This window comes from Dendropsophus ebraccatus, chromosome 1 (genome assembly GCF_027789765.1).
Source record: "Dendropsophus ebraccatus isolate aDenEbr1 chromosome 1, aDenEbr1.pat, whole genome shotgun sequence".
Lineage (NCBI taxonomy): Eukaryota > Metazoa > Chordata > Amphibia > Anura > Hylidae > Dendropsophus > Dendropsophus ebraccatus.
The window spans coordinates 143,199,175-143,211,142 of NC_091454.1; the positions used below are offsets into that span (position 1 = coordinate 143,199,175).

An 11,968-nucleotide genomic window follows, 5' to 3' on the forward strand; every position below is an offset into this window, starting at 1 on the left:
CGCCTTACCTCACCCCGCTCCCGTCTCCCGCTGTGCCGGCCGGCTGTCTCAGAGTTAAAGGGGCAGTGCGCTCCTTATTGGTCCATGTGTCAATCACTCCCCTATAAGTTCCAGCTCTGCCCCCTTCCAGGTGTTGGAGCCTCTACATGCTTCCCATAGCGTTTGGCCCAGCTCCCTGTTGTTCCTGATTCCTATCCGCTACCTGGTCCCTAGTCCTTGTTCCTGGTTCCTACTCCCCTTTACATTGCTCCTGTGTTCAGCCTGACTCCTGCGGTTATGCCTACAGGCCTCTGCCAGCACCATCTCCTGCCTACTGCTCCTGCCACGCCTCGCCCGCCGTCACTAGCAACCAAGCCAGGGGTAGCGACCTGGGGGTCGCCTGCCGCAGCAAGTCCATCCCGCCTTGCGGCGGGCTCTGGTGAAAGCCAGCGGCCCCTTAGACTCCGCTCCCTGGTGAGGTTAGTGCCATCGCTGGTGACGGTCCAGTGGATCCACTACTCCAGGCGTTACATAATTCTTTTGGCATTCACATGACCTGGTACTTTGTAGGCTACTTGCATGTATAGACACACGTTCCACATGTTGAAGGCATTGTCCAGGCTTAGAAAAACATGGCTGCTTTCTACCTAAAACAGCACATCTCCTGGCCTCAGTTTGGGTGTGGTTTTGCAGCTCTGTTCCATTGAAGTGAATAGATCTGATTTGTAATTCCACACACGACCTGAGGTGGTGCTGTTTTTTTTTTTTTTACAAGAAAGAAGCTGGGTTTTCTCAAATCCTGGATAACTCCTTTAATATTATATGGGTTGCAAGTATACAAAAGATAAAGAAGCTATGCTTACCACTCAGAGCTTGCTCTGTGTCCTTCTATGGGTCTCTGGTGTCCCCCAAAGATGATCCTGGACTCGTTTTGTGGGTGACAGCCTGCTCAGCTTCCGCCAGTAATTTTACTGTGTGTAAATCTTGCCTAAGAGCCCTATTACATGGAGCGATAATCACTCCATGTAATAGAGACAACCAATGATCGTTTCATCATTTCTTTAGGTACAGACCTAAAATCATTGGCCCCTGATCGTGCATCGCTACATGTAATAGTGATGTCCAGCCGTTGGCTGATGACTGAATAGACTGTTCATACATTACCTCTCCATGCTCCTGGTCTTCTACTGCTTTCTGCTTGCTTCCTGGCACTGCGGAAGTAAGCGGAAAGCAGGAGGAGACCAGGAGCGTGGACAGGTAATGTATGAACAGTTTAGGGCAAGGGCTGCACAGACATCGCTAATGATGTCCGTGCAGCCCTTGCTAAGTGGTAATCAAGCTGTGTAATAAGCTCAGTAAATGAGCGCCGATCTAGCAGATTGGTGCTCATTTACTTTATTGATCGGGCTGCCATCTAATACAGGGGTGGGGAACCTTCGGCCCGCGGGCCGCATCCGGCCCCTGAGACCTCCCGATGCGGCCCGCGGCCCGCAGCTCCCCTGTGATGCGCGCCGCTCTGGAGGAGGAAGGAGCCGGCATACACAGCATCCTCCGGTGTCTGTGACAGCTGCCGGACACAGGAGGATGCTGTCTATGCCGGCTTCTTCCCCAGCAGAGCGGCGCGTGTCTTCAGTCTCCTGCGGGCCGCACGCGATGACGTCATTTCATCGCGCGCCGCCTGCAGGAGAAAGACCGGCACAGAGGACCTGGGACAGAAGAGGACATGGGCAGCGTGGGAACGGAGGTAAGGTGAGTGGGATGTTTATTTTTTTTATTTGGGGGTTAACTAGGCCACCAGGGACATGCCTGATGGGGGTTAACTAGGCCACCAGGGACATGCCTGATGGGGGTTAACTAGGCCACCAGGGATATGCCTGATGGAGGATTAAATAAGCCACCAGGGACATGCCTGATGGGGGTTAACTAGGCCACCAGGGACATGCCTGATGGGGGTTAACTAGGCCACCAGGGACATGCCTGATGGGGGTTAACTAGGCCACCAGGGACATGACTGATGGGGGTTAACTAGGCCACCAGGGACATGCCTGATGGGGGTTAACTAGGCCACCAGGGACATGCCTGATGGGGGTTAACTAGGCCTACCAGAGGCATCACTGGGGGGGTTTACTAGGCTACCAGGGACATGACTTGGGGGTTAACTAGACTACAAGGGGCATCACTGGGGGGTTAACTACAATAGCAGGGCATCACTGGGGGTTAACTACAATAGCAGGGGAACTAGGGAAACAATACTTTGCCTTGCCCTGGGTGCTGCAAACCCACGCTACTAACTGCCGCACATGGTATGCGGCCCTCGAATGATTTTATTAATGCCCGACCGGCCCTCGACATGGAAAAGGTTCCCTACCCCTGATCTAATAGCACCCTAAAGTTAATTAAAACACTGTCAGGCTATGTTCACACACCATTTTTGAAGCAGAAATACTTCTGTATGTTGATAATTATAGTTGTAAATAATGATCATGCTGTTTGTTTATGGCTGTAATTATCAATATATGGCTTTATCTTCGCCTAAACAAAAGTGTGTAAATGTAGCCTTTTTTGGTCAGTATTTTGCAACCAAAACCAGGAGTGGATTTAGAACACAGAAAGGCTATGTTCACAATTAAAATTTGACAGCAGGCTGAGCAGTTGGCATTTTTTATTAATTGTGGTATTTTTTTCTTCCATAGGTTTCTATAGGGGGGAAATGTCATAACAATGCCATGTCTGTCTGCATATTGGTGTTTTTCTGGCATCCCCCCCATGCTTTAATAGAGATCCTAGAATCCTAAGATGAAAGAAGTTTGTATGCTTATTCTAATTTACCGTAACATGAAAAAAAAACAACACCAGAAAAACTGCCAAAAAGCAGGAAAAACGTTTTTGGGGCGTTTTTTTGTCAGGTTTTTCTTTTGACTCAAGTAACGGTATGGAACACTTTATTCTGATGGAAGTTTAAGGCTGGTTTTGCAGGGGTGGCCTAGGATTGCTAGCGTATATTTTTACTCCTATTAGGAATAAGGCTCTTGAATTGTATCTCTCAGAGGTCCATTTAAGTTCAATAAACGTTACTAACCATATATGATTTGTTCACCTATTTAGTAATAACATCAAAAGATCTACAGAAGCATGGAAATATTTGGGTGTGCCCAGTGTCTGATCATGTCTGCACACGCTTCTTTTTCGTGTAAGTGATTTCACTGTATACTTAAAGGGAATATCAAGGATTAGAAAATTTTAAAATTACAATACAGCCACAAAGTTCTATAAATGGGGCTACAACAGCTACAAGTTTTTAGGATGTATTGTGCAGTTATTTTTCCATCAAGACCAGGAAAAATGGTTGTTTTGTATTTCAGAAGTACTTGAAGCATATTTTCTGTTCAGTTTGATTCTGCCTAGCCCCCATTTGAAGTTCTAAGCCTTGAAGTGTAGTATACTCCATCGCCTATTTTTGCTGATACTGCATGCAGCAGTTTTGCTTTGTGATATGCAATAACATCCAATTAAATGGATTGCCCTGTTGTTATGACAGCAATCACTCATCATAGTTAATACGTTACACTTGTATAGCAATGACTATGTATTTTATTTCCCAAAATATTTATTTGTGTTAGTTGAAATAAGAATACCCCTTTAATCTATTTTCTTTTGAATCTTTATTTAGTATTATGTCCATACTGTTAATATTCTGTGTTGCTTTTTAGTTGGTTGGTACCCACAATCTGACCCCCCCAAACCACTTGTACCTTCGGATAGCTGCTTTTAATCCAAGATCTGTCCTGGGGTCCGTTCGGCAGGTGATGCAGTTATTGTCCTAAAAAACAACTTTTAAACTTGCAGCCCCGTGCCCAACGGCCGGGGCTTAGAATATCTGTGCCCTAACTTTGCACCACCCCTCCATCCCTCCTCCCCACCCTCTTCATCATTAGGAATGCCACTGGAACATTTTCTCCTGTCTGAGAATTGCACAGGTGCTTTAACGATCCAGCCCATGTGCTGGGCTGACACAGGTGGAGAATAGGAGACAATAGGCCTGGAGCATTCCTAATGATGAGGAGGGCAGGGAGGAGGGACAGAGAGGTTGTGCCAGCCTAATGCATACACAATCTAGGTCACGCCCATTGGGCATGGGGCTGCAAGTTTAAAAGTTGTTTTTTAGGACAATAACTGCATCACCTGCCGAAAGGACCCCAGGACAAATCTTGAAATAAAAACAGCTATCTGAAGGTAGAAGCGGTTTGGGGGGTCAGATTGTGGGGACAGAGTCGCTTTAAGAACCAAGTCTACTCTTTTTGCACCCATGCATTGTTATTTGCATTTTATATTGATAGCATGTGTCTTCTGTTAAAATATATATACCTTTAAAGGTATGAAGATGGCCAAGTCGGGGATGCGAACATCAACACTCAGGACCCCAAAATCCAAAAGGAGATTATGCGAGTGATTGGGACACAAGTGTACAGTGGATGAGGGATAATATCCTCAGGATTACAATCAAAACAGAGGGGAACAGTCCTCTCTGGGACCAAGAACAAGGGGCAAACTGTGACCTGCTTCTCATATGGAAGATTGATGGTCCTCTCTGTGACTGAGCAGACCCTTTCTAATGTGGAGATGAGGGTCTCGCGCTGATCAGGCTCTCCAGGCAAAAGAAAGATATCATTCTGTATGGAGATATCACAGCCCTGGGACAATTCCTGACATACATTGACTTTGCTCTGTGTCAGCACTACCCACTTTCCATACTTTACCCCCTACTCTGAATACTTCTCATTTACAACTCTTTGTTTAACAAAAAAGAAAATGTTAAAAAATAATAAATCTGAAGGTTTTATTTCTGTGTTTTGGTTTTGTTTTTATAAAAAAAAAAATGTAGCATTTTAATGGGCATATCAAAACAAACTTTGATATGTAATAGACGCTCTGTGACATGTTAAAAGTTTTTTTGGGTGACAGGAACACATTAAATATGTTGGTCACTCTGAGGCTATGTTCCCACTACGTAAAATGACTAAATATAAAAATGTTCATTATCGGTATTTGTGGCTGTCATTACAAATGGCAAGTATACACTGCTGCTTGTGATCTGGAAAATATATGCATATCTGTGCTGTAAGACTTCTTTTAATTTAATTGGCCACACATAACCCTGTTTACACAGGAAGATCTGTGGCCGACAACAATAAATTTTAAAGCCTGCTGAAAAAAATCGGGTCTTTTCTCGCTGATCAGTGTCACTTTTACATGGGCTGATTATCGCTCCCAGGAGCCAGTAATTGGCCCGTGTAAAAGGCTCAAAGACAAACCAACAAAAACTCGTTTATTACCTATTCAGGCTATGTTCATACAATGTAATAGAGCGGCAATAGTTTACTACGGCCGCTGTATTCAGCCGACACTGCCATAGGCCTCAGGTACATTATCTTTTTCTTTTTCCCATTTGGATTGCGGGCACCTTTGGGTGTGCCCACAATCCAATTAAGCTTTGAATTAAGGGAGGTACGGGCTCGCAGGCCGCTGCTGATTAAGAAGCAATCGTGGGAAAGAGAGATCGGCCCGATCTCTGACGAGGAGTGGGGCAATGTCCTAGCAAGTAGTAGCAGGGCCTCTATTAATAAGAACCATCAGCTAATACAACTTAGGATTATTAACAGGCTGCACTATTCCCCGGTTATCTTAAGTAAGATGGGCAGAAATGTGGGTGGGGTGTGCCCTAGATGTGGCCAACAAGATGCGAATTATACCCACATGATGTGGAGTTGCAGGAAGTTGAGGCACTATTGGGAAAGTGTAACGAACGTTGTTAAATCTGTGACTGGTGTGCTATTCCCCTGTAGTGCCTTGTACACTATCCTGGGTTGTACTGTCCAGTTGGGCAGAGATGTGCGATTGATCTCTAAACTCTTGTTTTTGGCTAGATTGCAGATTCTGCGTAACTGGATTGCGGCTACTCCTCCAGCTGTGGATTGTTGGCGGGAAGCGGTGGGTAGGGTTAAAGAGAACGAAATGATTCAGGGCCAGTATAAAAAGAAGGGAAATGAGATCTTCAATGCAATATGGGGTGCTTGGATAAGTAGGGCGGTTGAAGAAATCCAAGAATAATGGTGGTGGTTCCAGTGACCCTGGGGCTTTTTTTTTTTTTTTTTTTTTCCCCTTTCTCTCATTTCTCTCTCCTATTAGGATGGGTGGCGGGGTGGGCCGGGCGGGGGGAGGGAGGGGGGATCTTGGTATTGTTTAAATTTTTGATGAATATGAATTCTGTCTAAGTGGTTATTGTGATAAATAAAAATATTTAAATTAAAAAAAAAATTAAGCTTTGAACACAATGTAAAGTATGGCCGACAGCCATACTTTACATTGTGTGCACATCTGCTTTCTACAGCTGCTGTATTTCTGATCTGCAGCCATAGAAAATAGACATGCTGATTATTTTCTACGGCTGCAGTTTAACAACGGCCGTAGTGTATACTGTGTGTATACACTAGGGCCGTTGTTGCACTAAAATCAATGCAAACATATTGATTTCATTACCAATGGACGTTCTTTTCATTGAAAAGAACGGCCTTTGTTAATTAAATTAATACGTTGTGTGAACATAGCCTCAAAGTAAATGTCCTTCTTTGAACACCATTAGGCTATGTTCACACTACATAAAAGTACGGCCGTTGTTGGCATCGGCAACAACGGCCGTACTTTGTAGGAGTGGACTGGCCTCATGTTCCTCTATGGGATCCCGGTCGGAGTGTATACACAACGTAAACGCTCCGGCCGGGATCCCTCACAGCGCCGCAAAAAACTGACATGTTAGTTTTCTGCGGCCGCAATTCACTGAATTGCGGCCGCAGAAAGACCTGTCAGTTTACACAATGAAGTGAGCGGCTCCGGCCGTTCGCTTCATTGTGAGCTGTGTGAAGTTCTGATGCGCCTGCATCAGAACACTGCGTCCGGAAAGATCATCCGGCCGGTACTGCATTACCGGCCGGGATGATCTTTGCAGAGACCGGGCGTTTCGTGACCCGGCCAGGTCACGGAACGGCCGGTCTCTCACGTAGTGTGAACATAGCCTTAAACTTATTTTTTTTAAAGGTTTATTTTTGTGCTTATCAATTTCCTAATATATTTTACAACCATCAGAGCTCTGTATCAGCCATCTAATTTATAGAAATATAACCCGTACGTCATACGTCCCCGTATGTCATATGTCCCCAGTAGGTGGACGGCGACCCTGCTCTGAACCGCCGCAATTCTGGGTGCCGTGTGTAGCCCGGGACCGCGGCTATTAGCGTGCACGGTCTGATCGCCGTGCCCGCTAATCAGGTAATCGGAGGCAGCTGTCAAAGTTGACAGCTGCCTCCGATTACCGGACGCAGCCGTTCCCTGGTGTCTAGTGGGGGCGATCTCCGTGTGTGGTGCCGGCCGGGGTTCGCTCCAAGATGGCGCCGATGGCATTTTTGGTCGCATTAAATCCAGAAAAAATATAATAAAAAGCGATCAAAAAGTCGTATATGCACAATCAAGGTACCGATAGAAAGTAAACATCATGGCGCAAAAAATGACACCTGACACAGCCCCATAGACCAAAGGATAAAAGCGTTATAAGTATGGGAATGGAGCGATTTTAGGGTGCGTTCACACCAACAGGATCTGCAGCAGATTTGATACTGTGTTCAGTTATTTAAATGAAATCTGCTGCAGAAAATCAGCTGCAGATCCTGTAGGTGTGAACGCACCATAAAGGAACATTTGTTAACAATGGTTTGAATTTTTTACAGGCCATCAGATAAAAGAAAAGTTATACATGTTATATATCGTTTTAATCGTAACGACTTGAGGAACATGCACAACAAGTCAGTTTTACCCCAGGGTGAATGGCATAAAAACAAATACCCCCCAAATAAAAGAAATCCGTTAGTTTTTTTTCAATTTCACCACACTTTGAATTTTTTTCTGGTTTCGCAGTGTACTTTATGCACAAATTCAGCCTGTCATTGCAAAGTACAATTAGTGACGCAAAAAATAAGGGGTCATGTGGGTTTGTAGGTGGAAAAATGCAAGTGCTATGGCCTTTTAAACACAAGGAGGAAAAAAACGAAACAAAAACGCAAAAACGAAAATTGGCCCCGTCCTTAACCTCTTAGTGACCGCCATGCTGCCTTTTCACGGCGGCCACTAATGGGCTTTATTCCGATTCGTACGGCTTTTAACGGCGGACGCATCGGAATAAACTGCCGTCCGCCGGCGGCTGCAGGGCGGGGGATCACACTGACCGCCTCCTGTAACTGCCCGGAGCGGAGGATTCTCCGCTCCGGGCAGTTTAACCTGTTAAATGCCGCTGTCAAAGCATGACAGCGGCATCTAACGGGTTCCGGTGTGTACCGGACGGCGCCGCAGGTCCACTTACATGATCGGAGGTCCCGCGGCGCCGTCCTGTCCGCCCGATGTCTCCATGGTAACTCCGGGGGCCTAATGAAGGCCCCCGGGCTTACCATGGATAAGCCATCCTGCTGACAGGGGTGGCTGTGCTACTGCCTGTCAGCAGGATGGTCACATGATACAATACACTGTACTGCAGAAGCAGTACAGTGTATTGTATACTGTGATCTAAGTCTTACACTAGTGTACAGTAATGTACACTAGTGTAAAAAAGTAAAAAAAAGTGCACCAAACACGGGATAAAAAGTCAAGTGCCCCGGATTACCTGTAACCACCTCGCATTACCTGTAACCACCCCGCATTACCTGTAACCACCTCAGATTACCTGTAACCACTCCGCATTACCTGTAACCACCCCAGATTACCTGTAACCACCCTAGATTACCTGTAACCACCCCCCATTACCTGTAACCACCGCAGATTACCTGTAACCACTCCGCATTACCTGTAACCACCCCACATTACTTGTAACCACCCCAGATTACCTGTAACCACTCCGCATTACCTGTAACCACTCCGCATTACCTGTAACCACCCCAGATTACCTGTAACCACTCCGTATTACCTGTAACCACCCCAGATTACCTGTAACCACCCCAGATTATTCATAACCACTCCAGTTTACCTGTACCTGTAACTGTTTAGATTACCCGTAACCACCCCAGATAGCCAGTAAACACCCCCAGATTGCCTGTAACCACCCCAGATTGCCACAGGCTACCCATAACCACTACAGATTGCCACAGATTGCCCGTAACCACCCCAGATTTACCAAACCCACCCCAGAATGCCTGTCACTCCTCCCCCAGATTGCCCGTCATCACCCCAGTTTGCCTGTAACCCCCCCCCCCCCAGATTGCCCGTCACCACCCCAGATAGCCGGTAAACACCCCCAGATTGTCCGTTACCACCCCATATAGCCAGTAAACACCCCCAGATTGTCCGTTACCATCCCATATAGCCAGTAAACACCCCTAGATAGTCGATAAACACCCCCAGATTGTCCGTTACCACCCCAGATAGCCAGTAAACACCCCCAGATAGCCAGTAAACACCCCTAGATAGCCAGTAAACACCCCCAGATTGCCCATAAACACCCCAGATTGCCACAGACTGTTCGTACCACCCCAGATTGCCCATAAACACCCCAGATAGCAAGTAAACACTCCCAGGTTGCCCGTCACTACCCCAGATTACCTGTAATCTCATAAAAAAAAAATTTTTTAGCAACTGCGCTATTCTAATAACCGATACTAGCTGCGGTTTTGCACCAGCAAAATGATGCTCCTTTCCTTCTGAGCCCTGCTGTGTGCCCATACAGTGGTTTATGCCCACATATGGGGTACCGTTGTACTCAGGAGAACCTGCTTTACAAATTTTGCAGTGCATTTTCTCTCCTGTTTCTCGTGAAATTGAGAAATTTCAAACTAAAATATATTATTGAAAAAATTCATTTTTTTCATTTTTACTTTCTAATTTTGAATCCTTTCCTCTAATACCTGTGGGGTCAAAATGCTCACTGCACCCCAAGATGACTTCTTTGAGGGGTGCCCTTTCCAAAATGGGGTGAATTTTGGGGGGTTTCTCTTCTGCGGACACTACAGGGGCACTGCAACCGCACCTGGCGCTCGGAAACTTGTTCAGCAAAATCTGCACTGAAAATGCTAATTGGCGCTCCTTCCCTTCTGAGCCCCGCTGTATGCCCATACAGTGGTTTATGCCCACATATGGGGTACCGTTGTACTCAGGAGAACCTGCGTTACAGATTTTGGGGTGCTTTTTCTCTCCCTTTCCTTGTGAAGTTGAGAAATTTCAAACTAAAGGAACATATTATTGGAAAAATTCTAGTTTTTCATTTTTACTCATTTTGAATACTTTCTTCTAATACCTGTGGGGTCAAAATGCTCACCACACCCCAAGATGTATTCTTTGAGGGGTTATCTTTCCAAAATGGGCTGACTTTTGAGGGGGTTTCACTTCCCTGGCACTACAGGGGCACTGCAAACGCACCTGGCGCCTGAAAACTTGTACAGCAAAATCTGCACTGAAAATGCTAATTGGCGCTCCTTCCCTTCTGAGCCCCGCTGTGTGTCCATACAGTGGTTTACGCCCCCATATGGGGTACCATTGTACTCAGGAGAACCTGCGTTACAAATTTTGGGTGCTTTTTCTCTCCTGTTGCTTGTGAAAATGAGATACTTTAATCTGAACGAACATATTATTTTAAAATTTCCATTTTTTTCCGGCCTAATTGTGAATACTTTCCTCCAGCCCCTGTAGGGTTAAAATGCTCATTATACCCCTAGATTAATTCTTTAAGGTGTCTAGTTTCCAAAATGGGGTCATTTATGGGGGTTTCAAGTATACAAGCCTCCTAAACACACTTAAAAAAAAAAACTGGTCCCTAAAAAAATTAGTTTTGGAAATTTCATGAAAAATTGGTAATTTGCTGATACATTTCTAAACCCCGTAACACCGAAGAAAAGTAAAATATGTTTACAAAACTATGCCAGAATAAAGAGGACATATTGGTAATGTGACCTAGTAACTAATTTATTTGATACAACTTTCTATTCTTAGAAGCAGAGAATTTCAAAGTTTGTAAAGTGCAAATTTTTCAAATTTTTCATGATATTTTTATGTTTTTCACAAAAAAACACAAAAGATAGTGACCAAATTTTACCACTAATATAAAGTACCATATGTTACAAAAAAACAATCTCAGAATCGCTAACATATGTTAAAGCATCACTGAGCTATAAGCGCATAAAGTGAGACAGGTCAGATTTTGAAAAATGAGCCTGGTCATTAAGGCTCAAATAGACTTGGTCCCAAAGGGGTTACAGGGTTAGAGTCACTCTGATATTTTTTTTTTTTTTTTTTCAGAAATCAATAGTCCAGGCGATTTTAAGAAACTTTGTTATTGGGTTTATTAGGCAAATATGTCATTATCTGCATTCAAAAAGCCTTTTCCCAGGTCCCCCCCTTCCTCCTCTTTTCTATTCACTGCAAAATATCAGTAAATTGTAACTTGTTGCATCAGACGTACCCAGTCTGTTCTATAGAGAGGGGAGGGGGGAGGAGGGCAGCAGAGAGCAGAGAATAAAGTATTACACAGCTGGAAGCTCCATTAAAGCTGTATTTAGAAGTCAGAGAGGTCAGTGCTGACTGCCAGAGGTAATAGCCCTTGATGTAGCTTTAAATTAACCCTTTGTTGTCAGAGGAAATAGCCAGTGACGTAGCTTTAAATTAACCCTTTGTTATCAAGACTCAAGAAGCCAAGACTCAAGAAGTGCTCAGGAAAGTTGGCGCTTTGTCAGCCTGGGCCCATCTGCACTTGTGGGCCCAGGAGCTTCCTCCCTCGCATCCCTTATATCTACTCATTTGGGTACAAACATGAGACCTATTCACTGTCTGGTGGCTGACCAAGCAGTGGGATGATGTGCAACCATGAGACTTTTTTTAGACACCCCCCCCCCAAAGGCTCTTGTCTGTATGCAAATGGATGAGGTGCAGGTGAGCCAAGCTTTTGCTGAGTTTTCTCACAAAT

The 11,968-nt window shown here is 45.1% G+C and overlaps 1 protein-coding gene across 8 annotated transcripts in view; it reads left to right on the top strand.

The window, feature by feature from the left end:
* The window catches only part of PARP6 (poly(ADP-ribose) polymerase family member 6), a 64,746-nt gene extending 59,943 nt beyond the window's left edge, over positions 1 to 4,803 (top strand). For all 8 annotated transcript variants that reach the window (XM_069980995.1, XM_069980937.1, XM_069981002.1 and 5 more), the window contains exons 22-23: positions 3,085 to 3,169; positions 4,353 to 4,803. In XM_069980995.1, coding sequence (XP_069837096.1) covers positions 3,085 to 3,169; positions 4,353 to 4,455 — 188 coding nt within the window. In that variant the 3' untranslated portion in view covers positions 4,456 to 4,803. The remainder of the gene's footprint in view (positions 1 to 3,084; positions 3,170 to 4,352) is intronic.
* Positions 4,804 to 11,968: the final 7,165 nt, after the last annotated feature.